Source organism: Plecotus auritus (assembly GCF_963455305.1).
Source record: "Plecotus auritus genome assembly, chromosome: 1".
NCBI lineage: Eukaryota > Metazoa > Chordata > Mammalia > Chiroptera > Vespertilionidae > Plecotus > Plecotus auritus.
Window position 1 is genome coordinate 245,691,097 of NC_137770.1, and position 27,464 is coordinate 245,718,560.

General features: G+C 56.6%; 1 protein-coding gene and 2 pseudogenes across 4 annotated transcripts in view; 2 read left to right on the plus strand and 1 right to left on the minus strand.

Moving 5' to 3' along the window:
• The window catches only part of MAN2B2 (mannosidase alpha class 2B member 2), a 34,404-nt gene extending 17,500 nt beyond the window's left edge, over window positions 1-16,904 (minus strand). For both annotated transcript variants that reach the window (XR_013959663.1, XM_080651430.1), the window contains exons 1-7: window positions 16,757-16,904; window positions 15,235-15,381; window positions 10,942-11,047; window positions 6,739-6,911; window positions 5,996-6,084; window positions 4,567-4,744; window positions 533-731 (exon numbers count right to left, since the gene is read on the minus strand). Coding sequence is in view for 1 of the 2 variants with exons in the window: in XM_080651430.1 (XP_080507556.1) it covers window positions 533-731; window positions 4,567-4,744; window positions 5,996-6,084; window positions 6,739-6,911; window positions 10,942-11,047; window positions 15,235-15,381; window positions 16,757-16,894 (1,030 nt within the window). In the remaining variant the exon portion in view is untranslated. The remainder of the gene's footprint in view (window positions 1-532; window positions 732-4,566; window positions 4,745-5,995; window positions 6,085-6,738; window positions 6,912-10,941; window positions 11,048-15,234; window positions 15,382-16,756) is intronic.
• A 4,756-nt stretch (window positions 16,905-21,660) lies between these two features.
• Window positions 21,661-22,433, plus strand: LOC308242251 (distal membrane-arm assembly complex protein 2-like; annotated as a pseudogene). The gene has a single exon. The product of its transcript is annotated as a distal membrane-arm assembly complex protein 2-like (transcript).
• A 3,415-nt stretch (window positions 22,434-25,848) lies between these two features.
• Window positions 25,849-27,079, plus strand: LOC308242258 (heterogeneous nuclear ribonucleoproteins A2/B1-like; annotated as a pseudogene). The gene is made up of 2 exons: window positions 25,849-26,459; window positions 26,689-27,079. The product of its transcript is annotated as a heterogeneous nuclear ribonucleoproteins A2/B1-like (transcript).
• The last annotated feature ends 385 nt before the right edge of the window (window positions 27,080-27,464 follow it).

Genomic DNA, 27,464 nt, shown 5'->3' on the forward strand with positions numbered 1-27,464 from the left:
CTTGTTTCGCTTCATCTTTACAACTCAATGGACGAAGCGCCATTACCGTCCCGGTTTCGCGGAGGCACCGCCGGTTGGTGAGGTGCACGCAGCCAGGAGGCAGGCTCAGGCAGGGCAGCCTCCCAGCCTTGGGGGCGCCGTGTGGGGCCAGCGCCCGCGGCCTCCAGGACGCAGGCGTGAAGCATCGGGGTCCCCCGAGTAGGACCATGGAGTAATAGAAGGGAAACCCCCTGGTCCAGCCTCCAGGTCAGGAAAGGTCTCCGGGAGGAGGGGACAACATCACAGATGAGTGGAACTTGTGCAGGAAGAGACGGGAGGGGGGCCCTTCCGCCGGGAAGCCCGCCAGGGCAAGGTGCGGAGGCAGGAACCTACTGTGTGTGGGCAGCCTGGGGACCAGGCTGTGGGTGTGGCAGCCAGGATGGCCAAGGGGACAGGTGGGTGGGGCCGGGGCCAGTCTCCCAGACTGGAAGAGCAGACGCTGAGGGGGCACCACCCTGGCACCAATGGCCACCCTCGCCCCCGAGGCGGGTACCTGAGGAGTAGGGCAGAAAGTCCTGGTGGCCACGGACGTGCCAGGTGGCATTGTGGGCGTGCACGGCGTGGAAGTAGGAGCTCAGAGTGGCGTACTCCACCGTGATGCCCAGCTGGGATGAGTGGGTGTTGATGAAGCTCAGCAGGAGGTCCATGTTGGCAAACTGAATGCCGGCATTGAAGAACTTCCTGTCACACCCCTGCGGCAGGACACGGGCCACGTCCCGTCCTGAGGGCAGAGCTCAGCCCAGCAAAACGGCCCCGGGGGCCTTCCCAGGACACCCCGCCCCCTCCACGGGGCGTCCACGTCCCCACACCAGCTCCCCGGCTAAATTCCTGGACGTTTCCTTCTCTCTTTTTCTTTCTTTTCTCTAAATCATGTTGTACAGCCCTGACGGGTGTGGCTCAGTGGATAGAGCGTTGGCCTGCAGATTCAAGGGTCCCGGGTTCGATTCCGGTCAAGGGCATGTACCTTGGTTGCGGGCACATCCCCAGTGGGGGGTATGCAGGAGGCAGCTGATTGATGTTTCTCTCTCATCGATGTTTCTAACTCTTTCTCCCTCTCCTTTCCTCTCTGTAAAAAAATCAATAAAATATTTTTTTTAAAAATCATGTTGTGCCGAAACCGGTTTGGCTCAGTGGAAAGAGCGTCGGCCTGCGGACTGAAGGGTCCCGGGTTCGATTCCGGTCAAGGGCATGTACCTTGGTTGCGGGCACATCTCCAGTGGGAGGTGTGCAGGAGGCAGCTGATCGATGTTTCTCTCTCATCGATGTTTCTAGCTCTCTATCCCTCTCCCTTCCTCTCTGTAAAATATCAATAAAATATATTTAAAAAAAAAAAAATAAAAAATAAAATAAAATAAAAAATCATGTTGTACATCCCCTATATTTGTTTATCTTTTATCTTATAAGAAGTTTGCTCCTGCCCTGGCTGGTTTTGCTCAGTGGATAGAGCATCAGCCTGTGGACTGAAGGGTCCCAGGTTCGATTCCGGTCAAGAGCATATGCCCGGGTTGCAGGCTCGGTCCCCAGTGGGGGGCGTGCAGGAGGCAGCCGATCAGTGATTCTCTCTCATCATTGATGTTTCTCTCTCTCTCCCTCTCCCTTCCTCTCTGAAATCAATAAAAATATATTGTATAAAAAAAGAAGTTTGTTCCTTTGACTCATCCCCCAACCCCCACCTCTGACAACCACAAATGGGATCTCTTTTTTTCTACGTGTTATGTGTTTTTAAATTTTACATATACTATAAGTGAAATCATACAGTATTTTGTCTTCCTCTGACTTATTTCACTCCCTGGCATTTCTAAAATCCATTTAGTATTACTACTCATCAAAGTCATCCATTCTAGTACTGTGAGAATTGTGAATAACAATGAACTAGCCACGACTCACATTTATTGACCTTAACTTCACCTTCAAAACGGCAAAGTCAAAATTGTTAGAAACATAGTACCTACCAAGACTGAATCTGAAAAAGTAGAAAATGTCAACAGACATATTACTGGTAAGGAGATTGAATCAGTAATCAAAAAGCTCTAAACAAACAAAAATCCAGGACCAGATGATTTCATTGGTTAATGCTATTCAAAGGAGAATTAATACCAAGCCTTCTAAAATCTTCCCCAACAACAGAAGAGGAGAGAACATTTCCACACGCATTTCCGAGGCCAGCATTATCCTGAGACCACAGTGAGACCGGGACACCACAAGTAAAGAAAAGTACAGGTGGCCACCCCCGATGAACATAGATGCAAAAATGCTCAACAGAATGTGAGCGAACTGAATTCAACAATACACTGAAACTACCACACCGTGGGATCCAGTGGGAAAACAATCCAATTTTAAAATGGACGAAGGATTTGAGCAGATACCTTTCCGAAGAGGACCTACAGATGGCCAACAGGCCCAATGAAAAGGGGCCCAGCATCCCCAATCATCAGTGAAATACAAATCAAACACCGCATTGCCCTAGCCGGTATGGCTCAGTGGATAGAGCATTGCCCTAGCCCAGGGGTGGGCAAACTTTTTGACTCGAGGGCCACAATGGGTTCTTAAACTGGACCGGAGGGCCAGAACAAAAGCATGGATGGAGTGTTTGTGTGAACTAATATAAATTCAAAGTAAAGGAGCGGAGGGGAGAGCAAGAGAACCCTCCGCTCTTTCGGCTCCGCGGGCCGGATAGAACAGCCGAACGGGCCGGATCCGGCCCGCGGGCCGTAGTTTGCCCACGGCTGGCCTAGCCAGTATGGCTCAGTGGATAGAGCATTGGCCTGCAACCTGAAGGGCCCTGGGCTCGATTCCAGTCAAAGGCACACACCTTAATTGCAGGTTCCTCCCCGGCCTGGGCCCTGGCTGGGGCTTGTGCAGGAGGCAACCAATAGATGTGTTTCTTTCACATTGATATTTCTCTCTGTCTTTCCCTCTCAATTCCACTCTCTCTAAAAATCAGTGGAGAAATATCCACAGATAAAAATTAAGAATCTTACCTAATAATAGATAAACATGTAAATTGACCATACCTCTGCTACACCCACAGCCAATCAGAGTGAGTATGCAAATTAACTCAACAAAGATGGTGGGTTAATTTGCATACATTAATTCTAAAAGTTATATGCACCCATATTCATAGCAGCCTTATTTACAATAGCCAAAACATGAAAGCAAGCTAAAGTGTCCATCCATAGATGAATGGATAAACAAATGTGGTACACACTCACACACACACACCCCATTCGATTCCTGGTCACACACACACCATTCAATTCCTGGTCACACACACACCATTGGACATTCGATTCCTGGTCACACACACACTCACACACACACACACACACACCATTCGATTCCTGGTCTCACACACACACACACACACACACACACACACACACACCATTCAATTCCCAGTCAGGGCACATGCTCAGGTTCCAGGCTCGATCCCCAGTGGCGGGCGTGCAGGAGGCAGCTGATCAATGATTCTCTCTCATCGTGGATGTTTCTCTCTCTCTCCCTTCCTCTCTGACGTCAATAACAATAAAGAACAGAGGGAGGTGACAGGATGATGCTGTTAGGGTTTTGTGGCCTGGACACCAGTTATTTTAGGCACGTGTTTCTGTGCCCCTTTGCAAGCATCACATTCTATTGTGAACTACTGAGAAAGCAAGCATTTCATTATTTTGTTTCTTTATTGCCTACGTATATTTTAAGTTATGCCTCAAACCTCATCTAAAGTTATCCTATATAATAAAAGGCTAATATGCAAATCATCCGAACGGTGGAACGGCTGGTCGCTATGACGCACACTGACCACCAGGGGGCAGACACTCAATGCAGGAGCTGCCCCCTAGTGGTCAGTGCGCTCCCACACTGGGGGGAACGCCGCTCAGCCAGAAGCCCTGAGCCAGGCTCAGGGCCGGAGAGCACAGAGTGGTGGCAGGAGCCTCTCCCGCCTCTGCAGCAGCACTAAGGATGTCCAACTGCCGGCTTAGGCCCACAGGGAGCAGACCGAAGCCGTCAGTCGGACATCCCCCGAGGGCTCCCAGACGGTGAGAGGGCACAGGCCGGGCTGAGGGACCCCCCTCCAGTGCACAAATTTCATGCACCGGGCCTCTAGTGTGTGTGTGTGTGTGTGTGTGTGTGTGTATTAGATCAAATGTGTCATACAAGTGGCCTGTTGACATCATGTATGGAGTTTTATAGTTTTCAAAAAATATTGTTAATATCTGCACCTATAGAAAAAGGAATCACAAATAAAAAGAGCAAAACAATAAAATCAGCATTAAAAGAAAGAAAGAGAGGCAGTCACACGTGAAAAAGCCGGAGAGAGCTGGTGGGAGCCTGCGGGGGTGCGGGCCAGGGGTTGTACTTCAGCGGAGAGGCTGGGGTGAGTTCAGGGTGTGGAAGGAGCTGGTGGGGGGCGGGGCCCGGGGTGTGCAGGATGGCAGCCCGGCGCCTGGGTGGAGACTGGCCCGGTTCGAGCGGAACACGAGCCTGGAGTGGCTGTGACGCGGACACCGGGCCTGGGACGCCGCTTACCCAGGGCCAGAGGATGTGCGGGGTCCGATACCATCTGGCCCGCAACTTCACGTCCAACACAAAGCTCTCCATGTACGTTTCAATGTTGCGCACAGTGACGGGGTCATTCGGGTCAGTGTATGCCATACCCTGGAGTCGTGTTGGGAACGGGGCCTCACCTTCCCAGGAATACCCTGCCCTGCGGGAGAAAGAAAGGTCAGGGGACCCCACCCCAAGAAGGAAAGCAGCCTGGGGTCCCCGGGGCCTGGCAGGGCTCAGGCAGTCCACAGGGCAGCTCAGGAACTGCACACCCTCCTCGGTGACCCCGTCTCCCACCAGCGCCACGGGCAGGCGAGGGGTGGGCAGGCAGGAGCTTTGCGGACAGAGGGGGCTCTAGTCCAGGCCCCACGCTCCCCAGCTGCGGGACAGACACGCCACTCCCTGGGCCCGCGTCATCAGCTTCCCGTGGAGCCTACACCCACTGCGTCCCGCTCCCCCACAGGGGCCACGTGGGACCCCTTAGATCACGCCTTCCCTGTGCACCTTCGAGCCTGCAGAACGGGGTGCAGGGCCATGGACAGCGCTGGGACTGGGCTGGGGCCAGGGAAGCAGCCACCTCAAGCTCCAGTCTCAGTGTCCCCAGTAACGAGATTTAACGCAATGTTTTAGAGAATAAGATCAATGCCGAAACAATCCCGGTGAACAAAACCTCACGGTGTTCAACAAAGGCAGACGCTGCGTCGGCACTTTCCCTCCCCCCCCCCCCCCCGGCTCCCGCGCGTGGCACGGCTCTGACCCTGAGAATGAGCCTGGCGCCGGCCTCGCTGGGCAGCACAGGGGCACATGGGGGACCCGGGCCAGCCCAGGGTCTCGTGGGGAACATGTGCTGAAGGCCGTTATGAGGATTCAATGACAATAATTGTGGAAGACCGCAAGAAACAGTGCCTGGCACGGAGCGGGCCTGACCCCTGGCACGGAGCGGGCCTGACCCCTGGCACGGAGCAGGTCTGACCCCTGGCACGGAGCGGGCCTGACCCCTGGCACCGAGCGGGCCTGACCCCTGGCACCGAGCGGGCCTGACCCCTGGCACCGAGCGGGCCTGACCCCCCGGCCTCACCGGCAGTGAGCCCGCTGGCATCCCTCTCCCAGCAGCCCCTCCAGCATGCCTGCTGGTCTCTCCTTCTCAAAGAGGGACGGCCACCCTGTCCCCGGCCTCGCAGGTACAAAGGGGCTGGCTGTACCCAGGACACCAGGCCCAGGAGCTGGCGCCTGAACCGAACACCACTCGAATGCTCGCTAGCCGCGGGGACCTTGGCCGTGTGGCTCTGACATGGCTTCTCGTGGTGTGACAGGGGGCACTCGGTGCGTCTCCCTCCCTCGGGGTGTGTGAGGGTCACCGTGAGGTCACACAGGGACAGCGTGGAGGGGGCCCGGCTCGGCGAGTGCTCACGAGCAGTAGCTGTAATAGTCCAGGACGTGCGTGAAGATCTGCTGCTGCTCCGCCAGGGACTGGGACCCTCGCCACACGAACTGCATCTCCTGCGAACCGGAGGGGCCGGAGCGGGACTGAGGGCCTGCCGGGTGGGGACAGGCCTCCCTCGCTGCCTCCTCCCGCGGTCCCATCTCACCCCCCAAAGCCGCATGAGCTGTGGATTGGCCCTCGGAGCAGCCAGCCTGCCCGGTCACCGCCTCCTCCTCGGTGGGGGGCCCCCCCGCCAGGCACAGGGCTCAGCGCCGCTCCCTGCGTGGCAGCCCGTGTCACACAGCCCAGAGGGCCAGGCAGTGCTCAGGGTGACAAGCGGGGTGAGATCCTGGTCCCGTTAGCATCCCTCTGGGACACACACAGGCTCCCCGGCTCCCCAGCGACTTGATTTCGGGCCTTGGGAGACCCGCAGAGCCACGCTCAGACGGAGCTGCCTGCGGCTGAGAAGCAGACGCACTGCTCCATGCTCGGGGGCCCCTGGGGGCGCTCGTAAGGGTCACTTCTCTTGCCCCCTGGAGCTCCACCACTTAGCCTGCCTCCTGCGGGCAGTTCCCACTGCTCTGCTGACCCTGAGCCCCCCTGCTTCCCTGCTGGGGTGCGGCCCCGCCCTGCAGGGGTGCCTCCCTTAGGACAGGTGCTCCCTAGGGCGCAGGGAACCACGAGGGAGGGCGGGACCCAGGGGGGCAGTGGCAGGTGCGCCCAGCACTCACCCGAGCGTGTATCATGGCCTCCTTGAGCTCGTAGTCGATCCGGGAGATGACATGGGCATTGAACCCCGCCAGGGCAAACAGGGTGGGCGTCGTGGCAGAGGCGCCAAACGCGTCCACCTGCCAGGAGAACTGTGGCCGGATCCCGAACGTCTCATAGAGGAAGCCGTGTCCTTCTGCAGAGAGAGCACAGTCGCCCACACTGGGGACAGGGGGCCCCGAGCCCCTCGCTCACTGGGCACTGGGCACCGGGTGCCCGGGCAGGCAGGGTCTGCTGCACAGATGCCTCATACAAAGGGCTCCAACCCGGTCACCCCGCCCCTCACTTATTCCTCCGGGACCGAAGGGCCACCCCAGGAGCCAGAGGCCAGGCAGGGAGAGGAGATGGGCTGGTTGGGAACTGGAGCCTCTGGGGTCCACGGAAGAGAGCGCCCTTCCTGTCCTGCAGCGATGCAACCCCGTTCCGGGCGCCATGCACGAGGTCAGGCCTGCAGGGTTAGCACTGGGCGCTCAGGGTTCAAGGGCACGGTGGGCTGGGTCCTGAGGCAAGGCTGTTGCTGCTGTGGGCACCCCCGAGGCAGGCCGGCAGCACCCTCCCTCCCCTGCCATGCCCATCAGCGCCCTCCCTCCCCTGCCATGCCCATCAGCGCCCCCTCTCCCCTGCCATGCCCATCAGCACCCCCTCTCCCCTGCCATGCCCATCAGCGCCCCTCCCCTGCCATGCCCATCAGCACCCCCTCTCCCCTGCCATGCCCATCAGCGCCCCCACTCTCCTGCCATGCCCATCAGCGCCCCCTCTCCCCTGCCATGCCCATCAGCACCCTCCCTCCCCTGCCATGCCCATCAGCACCCTCCCTCCCCTGCCATGCCCATCAGCGCCCTCCCTCCCCTGTCATGCCCATCAGCGCCCCCTCTCCCCTGCCATGCCCATCAGCACCCTCCCTCCCCTGCCATGCCCATCAGCGCCCTCTCTCCCCTGCCATGCCCATCAGTGCCCTCCCTCCCCTGCCATGCCCATCAGCAGCCCCCCTCCCCTGCCATGCCCATCAGCGCCCTCCCTCCCCTGCCATGCCCATCAGCACTTGTCCAGCCAGACGGTGAACCGAGGGGGCCCCAAAGAAGACTCAGACTCGGCTGCTGACAGAGGCCCCCTGAGTTTCGGGGTGAAAGGGAGGTGATAAGAACTGCGGGGACCCAGAGAAGGGGTCCTGGCAGAAGAGACTGAGATGAGCTGTTCAGGTGGAGACAAAAGGAAAAGTTACAACCAAAAACACAGGATGGGTTCCAGTTGGCGCAGGTAACGGGCGGGGTAAAGGGCGGCAGGAGCCCTGGCCGGTGGCTCAGTGGTTAGAGCTTCAGCCGGCAAACTGAAGGGTCTCGGGTTCCATCCCAGTTAAGGGCACAGCTGTCCGTCACAGGCTCAATCCCCAGCCCTGGATGGGGCGCGTGCAGAAGGCATCCACTCAATGTGTCTCTCTCACATTGGTGTTTCTCTCTCTCCCACTCCCTTCCACTCTCTCTAAAAATCAATGGAAAAAAATATCCTCAGGTGAGGATCAACAAAAACATATAAATTAAAAAATCAAAAAAATGGGGTGGGGGGGCAATGGTAAGATATGTACACATATAATACCTTAATAAAAAAAAAAATAAGGATTATTGAATACTAAAAAAAAAATGTAACTTAATTTTTACAATATCCTGTTATACATAAGTATTCATAACAAACTACAACGTTAGCTAATGGCTGATTTCTATAATCGAGCTGCATTCAGTTCCCATATGCACCTTATGCGCAGGCGCACCATTTCCCTCCACTAATACCAGCAGCAAATATTTTAGCAGCCGATGGCCACGTCATTGGTCTTGGACTGACTTGTTTGGTGTGCGCAACAGGAAATATTTTGCTTTTGGAGAACAAGAAAAACAGGTTTATTTCTGTTACGCTTATTAATTTGTGCAGTTATTCAGTGTCTGGTAAGTTAATGTTCAGGAAAAAATATTAATTTTTATTAAAATATTCTATTTTATGTTAACAATTACTCATTTATTTCAGCCCTTTGTATTTAGCATGTCTCTATCAAAATAAACCTACATTTCTATGAAAATTGAAAAAAAAATCAATAAAAAGGGAGCAGGAGGCGGGAGAGGAGCCGGAGAGGCCCTGAGCAGCCGAGGCCACACGGAGGCGCTGGGAAGGGTCAGGGAATGAGAGCTGAAGCGACTGCCATCGCATTCCCAGCTCCCACGCTCCTTGCTCTCCACCAGCCTCACTCACTCTCACTGGAACCAGTTCCAGCCCCGCCCTCACCCTCGGGCTGGGCTGGCGGCTGTGGCCGGAGGCTCCCTCTGAGCCAGGGCCCCCCGCCAGGGTGTGAGCATGTGCAAGCATGTGCGAGGGGCACAGGAGCAGCCCTGGCGTGCAGTAGGGGCTCTGTGGGCGGAGGGCATCTTGAACACAAGAGGGACATGAGAGTCTGAGAAGAAAGGGCCTTGTCAGCAACATTACCTTCAACAAAAGTGACAAAGGGGGTGAAGTCTAGGAATGAGGCAGGGAGACCTGATAAGGGAAGGCTCCAGATTAAAGGGGGGGCAGTGCTCAGAGACCCTAAGACAGCATCCAGTTCCTCTGACTCTGCCTTGATGTTTTATACACTCGGCGCCTGGGGCCATGCTATCGTGGAGCGACCTGGGGCGGCGGGTTTCAGGCCTGGTGTCATTCTGGCTCATCCACTGGCTGTTTTCCTTTTTTTTTTGTCAGTGTTTCAGCTGCCCTAGTTTCCTCCCGGCAGCCTGCCGTTAAATGCTTCTTGGGAAGCGTCTGGTAAACGGTGAGAGAGGTACCACCATTGCAATGGTGGGTGGAGGTGGGGATGAGGAAGGTGCTGGTGGTCATGAAGGTGGTGGTGCTGGGGGTAGAAGTGGAGGCTGTGAAAGTGATGGTTGTGATGGTGCTGGTGGTGTTGGTGGTGGTGGTGGTGGTGGTGGTGGTGGTGGTGCTGGTGGTGGTGGTGGTGGTGGTAGTGATAGTAATGGTGATGGTGGCAGAGGTAAGGATGGTGATACTGATAGCTATGTTGGTAGAATTGCAGATGGAGCTCATGGTGATGGTGATGGTGATAGCGGTGATGGTAATGGTGGTGGAGGTAAAGGTAGTTATGGTGATGGTGGTGGAGTTATAGGCAAAGCTGGTGTTGATGGTGATGATGATGATAATGATGGTGATGGTGGTGGTGGTACTGCTGCTGATGGTTATGTTGGTGGAGTTGTAGGTGTAGCTGGTAGTGATGGTGATGATGACGATGATGGTGATAATGGTAGTGGTGGTGGTGATGGTGGTGATAATAATGGTGGTGGTGGTGGTAGTGATAATGATGGTGGTGGTAGTGGTGATGATGATGGCGATAATGATGGTGGTGGTGGTGGTGGTGATGATGGTGGTGGTGGTGGTGATGATGATGATGACAATAATGGTGGTGATGATGGTGGTAGTGGTGGTTATGGTGATAGTGATGGTGATGGTGGTGACAGTGGTGGTGATGGTGGTGATGGTGATGGTGATGGTGATGGTGATGGTGGTGGTGATGATGGTGGTAGTGGTGGTTATGGTGATAGTGATGGTGATGGTGGTGACAGTGGTGGTGATGGTGGTGATGGTGATGGTGATGGTGATAATGATGGTGGTGGTGGTGGCGGTGATGATGATGATGACAATAATGATGGTGGTGGTGGTGATGGTGGTGGAGGTAAAGGTGGTTAGGGGGTGGTGCTGATGGCTATGTTGGATTGTAGGTGGAGTGGTGGTGATGGTGGTGTAATGATGAAAGGCATCTAACCTTTAATGAGTATTCACTAGGGAACACTGCACTTTACTAAAGTGATCTATTTGAATTATTGCAATCTATTTCTCACAAACCTTTAAGGTAGGTTCATCAAACTCATCTGAACGAGGAGGACACTGAGACACAATAGCTGACCTCCGTGGCCCAGGGTCACAGAGCCAGGGCCCAGCGGGCTAGCTGGTCTGGCGTCCCCACTCAGAGCCCTGCGCCCAGCAGCCAGGCCTGTGGCACTAGCCGTCGCTGTTCGCACTGCCACAGTCTCCGTGCGGAGGGAAGACGAAGCCCAGCAGCTGGATTCAGACACCAAGTCCCAGCCCGAATGGAGGCCCGAAAGGCCCGTGGCTACGGGGAGTGGTGGCCGAACCTGTGAGCTGCAGGATCTGGTCATCAAAGTGCGTCACCGCCTCGTCGTGCATGACCTGGCCTCCGCTGACAAACTCCAGGCGTCCGTGGGCCAGCAGCTCGCGAACCTGGCACGGCGGGCACAGAGGAAAGGCCAGGTCACAACCCCAGAGCTTGGTGGCTCTGCAGGGGACATGTGACAGTATCTTGGGGTGCCTCCCCTGAAACTCCCACTTCATTCCTTCTGCAGGGGCAGGACACTGTGTCCCCCTCTGCATGGCATCCCTCCCCCAGAACAGCACCTGGCCTGTGGCTGCTGCAGGATATAGCTTTTATATCTTTTTACTTTTTAAAATATATAATATTTTATTGATTTCAGACAGGAAGGCACAGGGAGAGAGAGATAAAAACATCAATGATGAGAGGGAATCATGGATTGGCTGCCTCCTGCATGGCCCCTACTGGGAACCAAGCGTGTAACGTGGGCATGCGCCCTGACCGGGAATCAAACCGTGACCTCCTGGTTCATAGATCGACGCTCAACCACTGAGCCACACTGGCCAGGCTAAATTTTTACTTTTGAAATAATCTCAAAGTTAGAGAAAATGTGCAAGAATTAAACAAAGAGCTCCATGTGTCCCCTGGCTGGAGTTCAAGGCTAACTTTACCCAGTTCCCTTCACACCCCCATCCCTTTCTGTACAGTGTGTTTCCAAACCATTGGAAAGTATAAGTTAGCAAGTGCATGCCTTCTCCCCGCAGAATTTCAGTTAGTGTCCGGTAAGAAAAGGATTGTTATACTCATAGCATAATGATCAAAAGCAGGAAAGTCACCCTCGCACAACACCCCTCTCCAATCCGCAGACCTCCCCCCGACTTTGCCGAGAGCTCCGTGAGCGCCCTCCTCCAGCTGCGGCTTTGAGCTGCCGGTGCCCTGCGACCTGCGCTCAGGAACAGCTCCCCACCACTGTCCTCACCCATAGGTGTATGATTTTTGTCCAGTCTCTTCCCGCACCCCCACACCCCTTTCCCCCCGAGAATTGTCAGGCCACTCCCTTTCTGTGCCCCCGATTCTATTATATTCGCCAGTCCATTCTGTTCATCAGATTTTTTATTCACTTGGTTTTTAGATTTACTTGTTCATAGACATATATTAGTTGTTCATAATTTTTATCTTTACCTTTTTCTTCTTCTTCCTCTTCTTAAAGAATACCTTTCAGCATTTCATATAATCCTGGTTTGGTGGTGATGAACTCCTTTAGCTTTTTCTTATCTGTGAAGCTCTTTATCTGACCTTCACTTCTAAATGATAGCTTTGCTGGGTAGAGTAATCTTGGTTGTAGGTTCTTGCTATTCATCACATTGAATATTTCTTGCCACTCCCGTCTGGCCTGCATAGTTTCTGTTGAGAAATCAGCTGACAGTCGTATGGGTGCTCCCTTGTAGGTAACTAACTGTTTTTCTCTTGCTGCTTTTAATATTCTCTCTTTGTCTTTTGCCCTTGGCATTTTAATTATGATGTGTCTTGGTGTGGTCCTCTTTGGATTCCTCTTGTTTGGGGTTCTGTGCGCTTCCTGGACTTGCAAGTCTATTTCTTTCACCAGGTGGGGGAAGTTTTCAGTCATTATTTCTTCAAATAGGTTTTCAGTATCTTGCTCTCTCTCTTCTTCTGGCACCCCCATAATTCAGATGTTGGTACGCTTGAAGTTGTCCCAGAGGCTCCTTACACTATCTTCAAATTTTGGGATTCTTTTTTCTTTTTGCTTTTCCAGTTGAGTATTTTTGCTTCTTTGTATTTCAAATCTTTGACTTGATTTTTGCGATCCTCTAGTCTGCTGTTAGATCTCTGTATAATATTTTTTATTTTAGTCAGTGTATGCTTAATTTCTAGTTGGTCCTTTTTCATATCCTCAAGGGTCTTGCTAAATTTATCGGCCTTTTCTAGAAAATTCTTGGAAAACCTTATAACCATGGTTTTGAACTCTATATCCAGTCATTTGCTTTCCTCCATTTCTTTCATTTGTGATCTGTTTCTTTGTCTTTGCATTTTGGCTGCTTCCCTGAGTTGATAGAGTGGCTTTGAGTGCTAGGTGTCCTATAGGGCCCAGTGGCTCAGCCTCCCCAGTTACCTGAGGTGGACACTCTTGGTGCACCCCTTTGTGGACTGTATGCACAGTCTTGTTGTAGTTAAGCCTTGATTGTTGTTGGTATCACTAGGATGAACTGACCTCCAGGCCAATTGGCTGTGAGGATCAGCTGTGTCTACGCTGGGAGAACTTCTGTGCTGGAGACACCCTTATGAGACAAGACTTACAAAAGCCTCTGTGCTCAGCTCGGATGGGGTGGAGTCTCAGGGCGGAGCAGACAGCATTGGTTTCCCGTCAACCCTGCCCTAATAGGCCCCTGTGTCTCAGTGTCCCGTGGTAATCGCTGCAAACACCTCTGAGAGAAAGCCGCCCTTGAGTTCCGCCCACCACCAGACAGTCCAATTTCTCCCTGAATGAGTCTGGGTCCCCAGAGTCTTGCCCGGAACTGGAATTCAGTGCAGTCGGGAGCTTTTGTCTCCCTCCAGCTTGAGAAAGCCGGCCGCGCACTCAGTTGTCAGCCCTCTCCGCGCTCGTGTCTCAGTACCTCTGCCTCCTGCAGCTCCTCTGAGTCTCAGTGTGCTTTTCTCTTTCCTTCTAGTTGTAGAATTTCCACTCAGCCAGCCTTCCTGTGGTTCTGGATGATGTTCGTTTTGTCTTTTCGTTGTAGTTTTGAAATTGTTGTGCGAGGCAGCAGTTTAGGTGTTTACCTATGCCGCCATCTTGGTTTCTCTCCTCAAATTTTTTTTAATATCAGAAAAATACTAGGTAATCTTAAGAGAATGAATGGGAGAATGAAACATAAATAATGGCCAAAGAATGTGGGCCATGACGCCACCCTGCTGCTTATAGACTGTATTTTTTATTTGCTTTATGAAGGTGCAGTATTTATACTGCATTCACTCAACGAATATGGAATGAGCCCCTACTCGGTGCTGTTTTAGGTGACCACCTACTACACGCCAGGCCCTGTTCAGGCTTTGCGGATCTAGCCGTAAACCCCCGCTCCCAGCACGCTGGGCCATTGAGCTGCCTGTCCGGGTCTTTGTTGGGACCCTCCTCTCCCCAACGGGGAAGTGGGGGTAGGAGACAGACATCTGGCTTTGGGGTGTCCATGGAAGAAAGTGTGGACCGCCCACTGGACACCAGGAGAAACATACTTTGTCAGACATGTATGGTTCAGAGTCCCACCTGTCACCTATGAGCTGTGTGACCACAGCACCGTCACCTGCCCAGCTCCGTAAAGTGGGGTAACTAGCCCCACCACACAGCCAGTAGGGAGGGTTCAATGAAGCAATGTGTACAAGGCAGGAGCCCAGCCCGGCTGGCTCAGGGGTTGAGCATCGACTTATGAACCAGGAGGTCATGGTTAGATTCCCGGTCAGGCCACATGCGGGCTTGGTCAGGGCACATGCGGGTTTGATCCCCAGTGGAGGTCGTACAGGAGGCAGCTGATTGATGCTTCTCTCTCATCATTGATGTTTCTCTCTCCTTCTCCCTTCCTCTCTGAAATCATTAAAATATTCATTTTTTTTTTAAAGCAGGAGCCCAACGCTGGCCACGGCCCCATCGAATGTGAGGCTCTTCCTCATGACTCCACAGCTTCAGGTTCAGACACCCCTCCAGGGGGACCCGGAGCTTCCTGATAAGCCTTAGCTTTGCACCCTTGACTGAGTCACTCTACCTCTCTAAACTTTATTGGGGGGCGGGGCTGTGCTGAAGGGAGGTGCCAGCCCTCTGAGGAGGGGTGGGCCCTCCCGCCCACAGCTGTGGGCCCGCAGTGACAGTCCAGCCGGGCCTGGGAGCACTCCGGAGGTGGGCCGTGGGGATGGCTGCCCGACCCAGGCCGCCTCTCCGCAGAGCCTGGCCTCTCTGACTCCCGCACCGCACCGTGTGATTCAAGCCTGCTGCCGCTTATAAACCACGGGGACCGTTGCACCTGGTCGGGGTGCCCAGGTCCGGGCCCATGGCCGTGCACACTCGGAAATGAAGGACGCAGGTGTGGGCACAGGGCCACCCCAGGGGGGCTCAGTGCACAGCGGGGCAGCAGGGCTGCGGTTTCCTGAGCAGCCAGAAGGCCAGGGTCCTATGCGGCTGCCAGGAGGGAGACCTCACCGCACCACATCTCAGCAGCCCTGTGCCAGCCCAGGGTCGCCCAGCCCTGCCCCTGCGCTGTCCTCCCGTCTCCCCTCCCCGGACACCGCGCCCGCCCCTCTCCCCGGGCAGCGTCACCTGGAGCTTCTGGGTCCTCGAGGCCATCTGGTCCCACCACAGCCGGAAGTACTCCTGCTCCACGGCGATGAAGCGCCGGTGCTCCTGGAGGGCCAGCTCCCGCACCACCGACGTGTACACGCTGGCGGCGTAGACCCGCATGCTCTCCTGGGGGGGCGCCGTCACCAGCCCGGGCAGGGACCGTGCCTTCCCCGCCTCTCGCTCTCCCGCCGCCTTCCCTCTGCTCTCATCAGGGACCCACTGCCCCGGGCACGCAGGGCGGCTGGGACGCAGCCAGGGACACGCTCTCCAGCCCGGTGAGAACACGCTGTCCCCGAGAGGTGAGGCGTCGGACCCTGACACGCCCCGGGCAGTGCCCGGAGGGGCCAGCGGCCAGCGCCAGGAGAGGACCTGGGCCCCAGGGACCCTCCGGGGCCTGCTGGGCTCAAACGCAGGGAAGGCCGTGTGGAGAGCGGTCCCGAGGTCACCTGCCTCCTCCCCTCAGGTGGGGGCTCTCAGGGGTGACCGGGCTGCTTCCCATCAGGGTCTCCGGGTGCACGCAGCGTGCCCAGGGCTGCTGGGCAACAGGCTGGCAAAGAGCACTGGGCAGCGAGTCAGCAGGCTCGAGGGTGATTCCTGAGTGACCTGGGACCTTCTCTGGCCTGTGTCCTCTTCCGTAAAAGGGGGTGACACACATGCCCCCCCCCCCCAAACCATCTCCATCTGCAGGAGTCGTCACCCCCAGAGGTTCCAATGTGCCCCGGACCGGACTTAACCCTCGGCCCCGGAGCCTCTTCCTGCCCGTGTCCCTGTAACTCGAGCGAATCCCTGGTGAATGTCCTTCGCAGAGTGACCGGCCGCACCCAGCCGCCTGCGCCCCTCTCTGTGGGCATTTCCCGCTCATGGCCAAGTCTGAGGCGGCTGCAAACCCGAGGAAGTCAGAGACCTCCACGCCGTCCTCTCTGTGCCGGTTCGCTCACTCAGGGGTTCTCCGTGTCCATCCGCACACAGAGAACGTTAGTGATTAAAGGGGGGCAGCCACCCCGGCTGTGGGCTCCCCTGGGGTGGGAAACAGGCCGTCCCAGGCAGGGGGGGAGGAGCAGCCTTCAGTGACCCCTGCAAGGCCTCCAGGAAAGTGACCCGCAGGAGCGCCCTGCGGAGGTAGGGACGGGGTCCCGCCGCATTGGGAGGGAGCCCCCTGGGCAGAGGGAGAACCCTGCACGTCTGAGACCCGCACCCCCTGCGGGCGGGGAACGGCCCGGAGCCTCCCCCAGACAAGGGCTGACCACGGCCTGACTCAGGCCAGTGCGCCTTCCTCTGGCCGTGGCTGCCCCGTCACCGGTGGGGAAGCCGGGTCAGAGGCGGGAAGTGATCGCTCAAGGTCAGCCGCCCAGTTAGCCACGCGGGAGGCACACCTGGCGGCAGGCTGATCCCCCCCCCCCCCACGCTGGCGCAGACCCCGGCGCAGAAACCCACGCGGGGAGGCGCAGGGAGAGGAGGTGGCAGCGCCAAGGGCCACTCGGAGGAGGAGGCCGGCACCTACCTGGACCGTGTAGAGCCAGCCCACGTCCATGTGGCTGTGGGGCACCACAAAGACCCTGATGGTGTCCTGGGCCCCGGTCCCCGACAGCGGCAGCGCCGCCAGCTGCGCCAACAGAGGCAGCCAGCGCGGCAGCCCCATCCCGGTGCCTGGCGGGCAGCGGCCGGTGCAGGGACTTCTCCCACAGCCAGCAGGCAGGCCCTAGGCAGCAGACTGGGCAGCCCCCGCCCCCCCCCCCGGCCCAGGGGAGGGAGCAAGTGGGCGATTAGGAGGCGTGGAGCCCCGGGCTGGGTGTCGCCTGAGCCCTGCGGGAGGAGGTGCTCACTCAACAACGTCCAGTGATCGGCCCCCTCCAGCGTTCAGGCCATTGCTGTCCGCCTTTTCCTTCTTCTTTTCCTCTGTTAATTGTTAGCGCGAGGAAGGGGGGGAGAGAGACATCAATGTGAGAGAGGAAGAAAACGCGTTCAGTTGCCTCCCACACATGCCCTGATTGGGAATCAAACCCACCACTTCTTGGGGTACAGGGCGGTGCCCCAACCAACTGAGCCACTCAGCCAGGGCCATTGCTGTCCTCCTTAAGCTGAATCCCAAGTGCCAGCTCGCCCAGCAGCCTGCCAGATGTCCCTCGGCGAGGGAACGGCCCTCCCTCTCCCCAATGCCCACACGCCTCGCTTGTGCCTCTCTCGAGTGCTCTCTCTTGGCGTCCCCACCCTCTGGAATGGACTCCTGGACTCCGCGTTGGTCTTGCAAAACTTAATTCAAACTCAGCTTGGAAGTAGCCACCGCCAGGAAGCCTGCCCTGATAGCCTCTCCCTCACAGGAGTCCCCAGTCTGGGCCACGGGACAGGGACGGGCGCTCCACGTTAAGGAGGAAAAACGCCTTCAGAAGGGACTTGCCGAGGTCACGAGCTGGTGGAGGAGCAAGGCTGTCCTAACAGCCAGGATCGGTCTGGGTGCGGGATGGCCACCCTGGCAAGACACGGAAGCCCTCTGACTCCCCGCCGGCGCATGGGAAACTGGGGTTGGCAGCAGAGGGCTGTGGATTCAGTGCCACGCACTGCGGTGACACTGCAGCGTCCCGGGCCACCTGGAGGCTGGCGAGGCCTCATCGGTGCCGCCTGGGCCATCTCTGTGCCCAAGAGCGGAGGTCTCCCGTGGGGGGACCACCTGAGAGCCACGTGCACACTGCCCCGCGCGGGCCATCTTGTCCTGTCACTCACTCGGCAAATACGCCCGGAGAACAGCGCCATCCTCAAGCCAGTCGGGTCCCCTCTACTCCACCGCCTCCCGGAGGTCTCCCGTGAGGCAGACAGGACGTGCCCAGCACCTGCGCCCACATCCCGCCAGGCCACACAGCGCCTCACCTGCGACGGCCACGGGGCCACGCTCAGCCCGGGAGGTAGGTGGTGCTGCCCCCTTCCAGGCTGGCCCGAAACACACCCGGCTATCCCTCCCCCACGCCGCCCACGCCCTCCCTCCTCCACGCCCTGCCCTCCCTCCCCCACGCCCCCACGCCCTCCCTCCCCCACGCCCCGCCCTCCCTCCCCAACACCCCCCATGCCCTCCCTCCCACACACCCCGCCCTCCTTCCCCCACACCCTCCCTCCCCACACACAACTCTCCCCCACCCTCCCTCCCTCCCCCACGCCACGCCCTCCCTCACCCATGCCCACACCCTCCCTCACCCACGCCCGGCCCTCCCTCCCCCATGCCCACGCCCTCTCTCCCCCACGGCCCTGCTCTCCCTCTCCCATGCCCACGCCCCTCTCTCCCCCACGGCCCCGCTCTCCCTCCCCCATGCCCATGCCCTCTCTCCCCCACGGCCCCGCTCTCCCTCCCCCATGCCCACGCCCTCTCTCCCCCACGGCCCCGCTCTCCCTCCCCCATGCCCATGCCCTCTCTCCCCCACGGCCCCGCTCTCCCTCCCCCATGCCCACGCCCTCTCTCCCCCATGGCGGAGCAGAGGACACTGAGGACCTCCGGGCTCAGAGCAGCCGCTGGCCATGAGCATCGAGTGGCTGGCAGGTGTTAAGCCACTGGGCGTATCTGACAAGCGTGCCCGTCGTTTCCTGTGATGGCCATGCAGCGCCCCGCACCGGAGCATGTCACAGGACACAACACTGACGTCCTCCCGCTGTGGGGACAGCTATGGAGGACAGGCTCTGGGCCTGAGACCTGGGTCCGAGCAGCCGATTGTCCAGAGGAAGGCGGGTGGGCACTGTGCCCTACAGCCACCTGCCCGGGGAGATGGCACGCCTGAAGGGGAAGGCCGCAGGGGAGGAGCGTGAAGCTCGGGGTGATCTCCAGGAAGGAACAGCGTGCCCCTTCCGGGTGTGGGTGGGCACACCTGCCCCAGTTCTCCCTGCGTCCCTGTGACAGCAGCGCCTCTGTCCTCCAGAGCGAGGGACAGGCCTGGGGCTGCCGCTGCCCTGCCGTGGTGGGAAACTGCCCGGGGCACACCGGTGCCCACGCCCTGGGGGACCCGCGCATGGACAGCATCGCCCTGCCTCCGCCCTCCCCTGGCCCCCGGTCCGCCCTCCAGAAGCCCGCCCTCAGCTGTGCTTTGGCCTTCAGGGTCAGGCGCCAGCCCTGGACCTGGGACTTGCAGAAAGTCTGTTTCTGTTGTTAAGCCGCCGGGCTGTGGTACGCTGTCAGGGCGGCCCTGGAAACTCAGAGGGTGCCTCCGAGCCGCGGCCCAGCCGCTGGGGGCCTATCTGTGTGAACAGGCGCGTGACCCGCTCACAGCACCCGCTCAGTCAGGTGTGTGCTTGGCCGCCCAAGGCCACCGCTCACCTCCTACTTGTACGGTTTTTAGGGGCGTCAGTTAAGGAATCTCTCCGAGGACCCCGGGGGCAGGGCTGACCCCAGAGGGACCCGGGGCCCTTGTGATTAATCAGGCCAGTGACGAGGCTGGCGCTGGAGCGTGTCAGGCCGTGGCGGGCCCTGCAGGGAAGGACATACTGCTTGGTATTTGCTAAGCCATCAGCGAGAGAAACCATCCACAGAACAAAAAGGGAGCCCGCTGTGTGGGAGAACGTATTGGCAATGAAACGCCTGATAAAGGGTTAATCTCCAAAATATATAAAGAACTCATACAACTTCACAAAAGGAAGACAAACAATCCAATTAAAAAATGGGCAAAAGACCTAAATAGACTCTTCTCCAAAGAGGACAGAAGGAAGGCCAAGAGACATAAAAACATGCTCAAAGTCACTAATCATCCGAGAGATGCAAATCAAAACGACAGTGCGGTACCATCTCACACCTGTCAGAATGGCTATCATCCACAAATCAACAAACGACAAGTGTTGGCGAGGATGCGGAGAAAAAGGAACCCTGGTGCACTGCTGGTGGGAATGCAGACTGGTGCAGCCACTGTGGAGAACAGTATAGAGTTTCCTCAAAAAACTAAAAATGGAGCTCCCATTGGACCCAGTGATCCCATTTCTAGGAATATATCCCAAGAAACTAGAAACACTGATCAGAAAGGATATATGCACCCCTATGTTCATAGCAGCACAGTTCACCATAGCTAAGATCTGGAAACAGCCCAAGTGCCCATCGGTAGTTGAGTGGATAAAAAGCTGTGGTACACCTACACCAGGGAATACTACGCTGCGGTAAAAAAGGAGGATCTCTTACCCTTTGAGACGGCATGGAAGGACCTGGAGAGTATCCTGCTAAGTGAAACACATCAGTCAGAGAAAGAAAGGTATCACATGAGCACACTCATCTGTGGACTCTAAGTAACAAAATAACCTGGTGAACAGAGTGCATCCAGAGACGTGGAAGCCTGGAGTGGCGTGCGGAACCTCAGAGGGAGGCGGGGGAGGGGGTGGGAGAGGGAGGTGACCCACCAAAGACCTTGTCTGTATACATAAAAGCCGAAGCGACTGAACGACCGAACGACTGGTTGACGGGCCGCTGTGATGCGCACTGACCACCAGGGGGCAGACGCTCAACACAGGAGCTGCCCCTGGTGGTCAGTGCGCTCCCACAGGGGGAGCACTGCTCAGCTGACCGACCTGTCCCAGCAGCCCAGCAGCCCGGCGCAGCCACTCCCTCCCTCAGTAGTCCTGCAGGTCCAATCTCCGGAGAACGGGCCAGGCACCGAGGGACCAGCGCCACCGGCATGATCCCAACAGGGCCACTGGCCTCCTGGAAGTCACCTCGGGCACTGTGGCTGCTTCCCCTCACCGCTCCCCCTCCCTAGACGCTCTGCAAGGAAGAAACGATATAAAAGTGGCCACCAGGTAGCTCCCGACAACCAGCTCAAACGTCAGCTGGACGGATCCGGATCCACCGCCCGCCCGGAGGGCCGATCGCGTCCCTGGCACCCCCCTTGGGATGGGCGCCAGGCACAGGGCTCATGGCTGGCGAGGGCCCTGCAGCGGCGCGAACTTCTTCCCATGATTGGAACTGAGTGGGCACGAGCCTGCAGCAGGCACAGCGGGGCCAGGATGAGCGGGAGCGGCAGGCAGCACTGGACTGCCAGTTTCGGCTGGATCCCCGCAGGCCACCCCGAGGGACCCCACCCGTGCACGAATTCATGCACCGGGCCTCTAGTATGCACATATGCATAACCCCTGGACACAGACAATAGGGTGCTGAAGGCCTGGGGTGGGGGGGGACAGGCTTGAGGGGCTCAACGGGAGAAAAAGGGGGACATATGTAATACTTTCAACAATAAAGAATTATTTAAAAAAAAAAAAGAAAGAATCCTCCATAGCCCAGCCTGCATAGCTCAGTGGTTGAGGGTCAACCTATGAAAAGCAGGAGGTCACAGTTTGATTCCCAGTCAGGGCACGTTCCCTGGATGCAGGCTCCATCCCCAGTGTGGGGCGTGCAGGGGCAGCTGGTCAGAAAAAAAGGAAGGAAGGCCCTTCGGGTTACATAATCTCAACAAGATGGCAGCGCCCAGGGCGTCCCTGCACCTGTCGGCCCCCATGTGGAACCTGGGTACCAGCGGTATCCGTGGTCTGAGCAGTGCAGTGACCCCAGAGGGCAATCAGAGGAAGGGGAGGGTGCCGCTCCAACTCCTGACTGACCGCTTCTATGATGTGGAGGCTCCGAGGGAGTATCTGTTCCAAAAGCAGGTGTCAAAAGTGCACCAGGAAAATGGATCCTTCGCCGGTATCAAGAACCAATCCGGCCCATCCATCGCAGGAGCCTGTTTTGTCCTGAAGCAGGGAGGCGCCGTCCAACTCCAAGGCAAAGGGTGGGTTCGGTCCACTGAGCATGGCTACTCCCCTCTCCAGTTGTTGCATTTCCAGGCAGCACCTATAGCGGCGGTGGATGCCAGTGACTGTGCCGTCAACTGCGAAGGCCTGGACCACCTCTTGGCCCTGAAGGAGCCGCAGTCCCTGTTGCTGCAGCGCTATCCCCACCTGGATGATGGGTGTCTTAGCCGCCTCCACCGGCTGGCCAGTTCATTGCAGGAGCTCTCGCTGGCTGGTTGCCCCCGAATCTCCGAAAGGGGCCTCGCCTGCCTCCGTCACCTCCAGAACCTCCGCAGGCTGGACAGCTCAGACCTACCTGCTGCGTCCAACCCAGGCCTCGCTCAGCTCTTGGTGGAGGAGATGCTGCCCGAGGGCGAGATTCTGGGGGCTGACTGGGCCCACGGCCTGAATCGGGGCCGGAAGAGCAGTCTCGGGACACAGCCAGCCCCATCCCTACCTAGTCACAGCCCCTCCCCGTCCAGACGGAGCTCAGCCAGGCCGTGTGGAGTCTCTGACAGTTGTACTTCTGGCTTCCAGTTGGGCTCACTCATTGTGGGGGTTGGGGTGGGATGAGGGATGTGGCACTGGCGGGTCAGGGGGAAGGAGAGCATGTGGCCCCCACCTCATGGACTGGCTACACTCTGGACTGAAGGTCACAGCCTGTCATCCTGTCAGGTAGCCTTTCCCACATACTTCGAGTTCTAGTAACTTCCTGCCTGGCCAGCCTGGGGCAGGTAAGGACTCTCGGTTGCAAGTAGCCCCAGGGAGCTGCATTCCCTCTTGTGGCCTCCCCACTTTGCCCACTACTGTGTCAAGACTTCTCAAATGAACCTTTTAAGTGTGCTGTTTCCTACCGCAACCCTACAATATAGGGGTGCTCCTGGCATCCCAAAGGGGTGGTTATTCCGTGTGGGACTAGTCAGCTCACCGCAGGGTATAGCATCCCTTGCCCACACTCACTAAATGCCAGTAGCATCCCCCCCCCCAAAAAAAAAAAGGAAGGAAGGAGGAAGGAGGAAGGAGGGAGGGAGGGAGGGAGGGAGGGAGGGAGGGAGGAAAGGGGAGGGGAGGGGAGGGGAGGGAGGGAGGGAGGGAGAGAGGGAAGGGAGGGAGGAAGGAAGGGAGAGAGGACAGGGAGGGAGGGAGGGAGGAAGGAAGGGAGAGAGGGAGGGAAGGAGGGAAGGGAGGGAGGAAGGAAGGAAGGGAGAGAGGGAGGGAGGGAGGGAGAGAGGGAGGGAAGGAGGGAAGGGAGGGAGGGAGGGAGGGAAGGAAGGGAGAAAAGAAGGAAGAGAGGGAGGGAGGAGGGAGGGAGAACAGGGAGGGAGGGAGGGAAGGAAGGAAGGAAGGAAGGAAGGAAGGAAGGAAGGAAGGAAGGAAGGAAGGGAGGGAGAGAGGGAGGGAGGGAGGGAGAACAGGGAGGGAGGAAGGAAGGAAGGAAGGAAGGGAAGGAGGGAGGGAGGGAGGGAGGGAGGGAGGGAGGGAAGGAAGGAAGGAAGGAAGGAAGGAAGGAAGGAAGGAAGGAAGGAGGAAGGAAGGAAGGAAGAGAGGGAAGGAGGAAGGGAGGGAGGGAGGGAGGAATGGAGGAAGGAAGTGAGGGAGGGAGAAAGGGAGGAAGGGAGGGAGGGAAGGAGGGAGGAAGGGAGGAAGGAAGGGAGGGATGGAGGGAAGGGAGGGAGGAAGGGAGGGAGGGAGGGAGGAAGGAAGGGAGGGAGGGAGGGAGGAAGGAAGGGAGGGAGGGAGGGAGGGAGAGAGGAAGGGAGGGAGGGAGGGAGGGAGGGAGGGAGAGAGGAAGGGAGGGAGGGAGGGAGGGAGAGAGGGAGGATGTTGGAGAGATTGGGGGAAAAGGGAGCCCTCACTCACTGCTGTGGGAATGTAGGCTGGTGCAGCCACCATGGAAAGCAGCCTGGCGATCCCTCAGAAAATTAAGAATAGAGCTGCCATACGACCCAGCAATCCCTCTCCTGGGTGTACACCCCAAAAACTCAAAATCATGTATTCGCAGATATATGCACCGCAGCATTATTCACAGCGGCCAAGACATGGAAACAGCCACAGAGCCTGTGACAGAGGACTAGGTAAAGAAGACGGGGTACAGCCGGCCGGCGTGGCTCAGTGGCTGAGCGTCAACCTTGAACCAGGAGGTGCTGGTTTGATTCCTGGTCAGGACACAGGCCTGGGTTGTGGGGTTGGTCCCCAGCAGGGGGCGTGCAGGAGGCAGCCGATAATGATTCTTTCTCATCATCAATGTTTCTCTCTCTCTTCCCCTCTCCCTTCCTCTCTGAAATCAATAAAAATATACATATAGTTTTAAATGCGGTCCATATACACAATGGAATACAACTTAGCCATAAGAAAGGATGAAATACTGCCATTTGCAACAACATGGACAGATCTTGAGAACATGATGCTGAGTGAAATAAGTCAGTCAGAAAAAGCTAAGAACCATGATTTCACTCATATGTGGGATATAAGACTGAAACTCGTGAACAAACAGCAGTGTGGTGGCTGCCAGAGGGAACGGGGTGGGGAGAAGGGGGGGGCCCAATATATGGTGATGGGAGATTTGACTCTGGGTGGTGGATACATGGTGCAATATACAGACCTTATCACACAGAAACCCAAATGTCACCCTGATAAACTTACTTTTTTTAAAAAAGAAATACATTTGACACATCTTCAAGGGGAAAAGCGAGTTTCAGAACCCCCTGTATACGTTCTTGGGCGGCCCTCATGACAGAGGGCTGCAAATGGGGGGCTTGAACAACTTCTGGGAGACCAGAGTCCCCAGTTGAGGTGCCAGCAAGGCCGTGCTCCCTCCCAAGGCTCACGGGGAGGGTTCCTTCTCACCAATGCCAGCCTTGGTGGCTCCCCACAATTCCTGGGGTTCCTTGACTTAGCTCCTCGCTCGCACTTACTTCCACCTGTACCGTCTCCCGGCCATCTTGCCCCTCTGCCTCTTCTCACAAGGGCGCCAATCTTAGCGGGTTAAGGCCCCGCCCATCTTAACTGGATTACTTCTGCCAAGATCCCATTTCCAGGGAAGGTCCAGTCCCAGGCACGGGGGTAACACTTCAACACAGCAACTCACTGCACCCAGATTGTGTCTCTGTGCAGACACACGTAGAGAGATTTCCAGGCATCAAAACGTTTGGGGCAATTCCAGAGAAAACTGCCAAAGAGTGCCCAAGACCGGTTTTTTCAGGAGTAGACCGTGCAAGCACCAGCGGGGGGGCTGTGACAAGCACAAATGGCCAGGCCCCACCCAGACCAAGTAAGCCAGCCGCCGGCGGGGTGGGCCCAGCAACGCGCTTTAACAAGCTTCCCGGTGCCCCGACGCACACAGAAACCAGAGAAACCAGCGACCTACGGGCCTGCGTCCCACCGGGAGATGTATGTACACAGGATTGATTCCACGTATAAAGTCCAACACGGGGAATATGTCATCTTACTTAAGACTGCAATCATAGCTCATAAAACAATAAAGGAAAGAAATTGGATTGAAAATATTCAACAATAAAGAATTATTTATGCCCTGACCGGTTTGGCTCAGTGGATAGAGCGTCGGCCTGCGGACTGAAGGGTCCCAGGTTCGATTCCGATCAAGGGCATGTACCTTGGTTGCAGGCACATCCCCAGTAGGGGGTGTGCAGGAGGCAGCTGATGGATGTTTCTCTCTCATCGATGTTTCTCTCTATCCCTCTCCCTTCCTCTCTGTAAAATATCAATAAAATATATTTTTTTAAAAATAAGAATTATTTAAAAACCAAACTGGTGAGTAGCAGCAGCGCCGGCTGAGTGTTTGCCTCCGACCGACCGCAGAGCTCTCTCTCATCTCGCTCGGCTGCGGGACATCGGGCTGAAGCGCCCCAGTCCCCGATGGGCAGAGAAAAGGAACCGTTCCGTAAACTCTTTATTGGTGGCGCGAGCTTTGAAACCACAGAAGTTTGAGGAATGGCTATGAGCAATGGGGGGACTCCCAGCCGTGTGGTAGTGAGATCCTGCAAGCGAAAGACCAAGAGGATTTGGTTTGGCGATTTCACATCCATGGCTGAGGTTGCTGCCGCCATGGCTGCAAGGCCTCATTCAATTGATGGGAGCGTGGTTGGGCCAAAAGGTGCTGTTGCAAGAGAAGAATGCGGAAAGCCAGGGGCTCATGTCACTGTGAAGCTGTTTGCCGGTGGGATTCAAAGAGATACTGAGGGACAGCCTCTTGGAGGTGACCTGGAGGAGTGTGGGAAAACTGATACCATGGAGACAAATCAGAGAGGCAGTCTGGAACGAAGAGGCTGGATGTGTTACTTTTGATGAGCATGACCCTGTGGATAAGACCAAACCACCCATGGCCATCGTGCAGAAGTACGGCTTCTCTGGACAAGAAATGCAGGAGCTCCAAGTTCCAGAAGTGGGAGAGGAGGCAACTTTGGTTGGAGACTCTCGAGGTGGCGGTGAAATTTTGGACCAGGACCAGGAAGAACTTTAGATCAGGGGTCCTCAAACTACGGCCGCGGGCCACATGCGGCCCGTCGAGGACATGGATCCGGCTCGCCGGGTGCCGCTGCCTGTCCTGCTTAGCAGCCGACGCGTCCTGGGCCCACAGTGTGCATAGGAATTTGTTCATAGTTTTTTTTTTTTTTTAAACTATAGTCCGGCCCTCCAACGGTCTGAGGGACAGTGAACTGGCCCCCCATTTAAAAAGTTTGAGGACCCCTGCTTTAGAGGATCAGATGGCTATGGAAGTGGCCGTGGGTTGGGGAGACAGCTAAAATGGGTATGGAGGGCCTGGAGGACCTGGCTTCCTATGGAGGGGGAAGAGGAGGCTCTGGTGGTGGACCCGGGGGCAGGGGGGAGGGGGCGACTACAGAGGTGGTGATGACAACTCCGGAGGAGGAAATGACGGAAGTGGAAATTGCCACCATCTAACTATGGTCCCACGAAGCATGGACATTTTGGTGGTAGCAGGAACGTGGGGGGACCAGATGGTGGAAACTATGGTCCTGGGAGAAGTGGGGGCTATGGAGGGAGAAGCCGATTTCTTCCTATTTGTCATGAGTGTCCCTGTATGAGGATGAGCCCAGAGGTAACAGAACAGCGTCAGGTTATGCAATAACCATGTCAAGGAAACCCTCAGTCATGCATAAGCATGCAGTGCTGTGGCAGAAGACGCCAGAGCGGATGCAGAGAGCCATTCTGTGAATGGGTTGGATTATTTAACATTACCTCACTGTGGAGGGAGGATTGTAAAAAAAAATGCCTCTGAGACAGTTTCTTAGCTTTCTACTTGTTTATTTCCAATGGGCTTTGTACGAGTGTAGATGCATTCCTTTCTAATGATGTTAAATTTGTAAGTTGCAGGTGACATGTGAAACCTTTAAGATTGTTCTCAAAGTTTTGAAAAGCTATCAGCCAGGATCATGGTATAATAAGACATAACATTTTTCCTTTCAAAAAAATGTAAGTGTGTATGTAGATTTAAGAAGCTGTTGTACATTTAC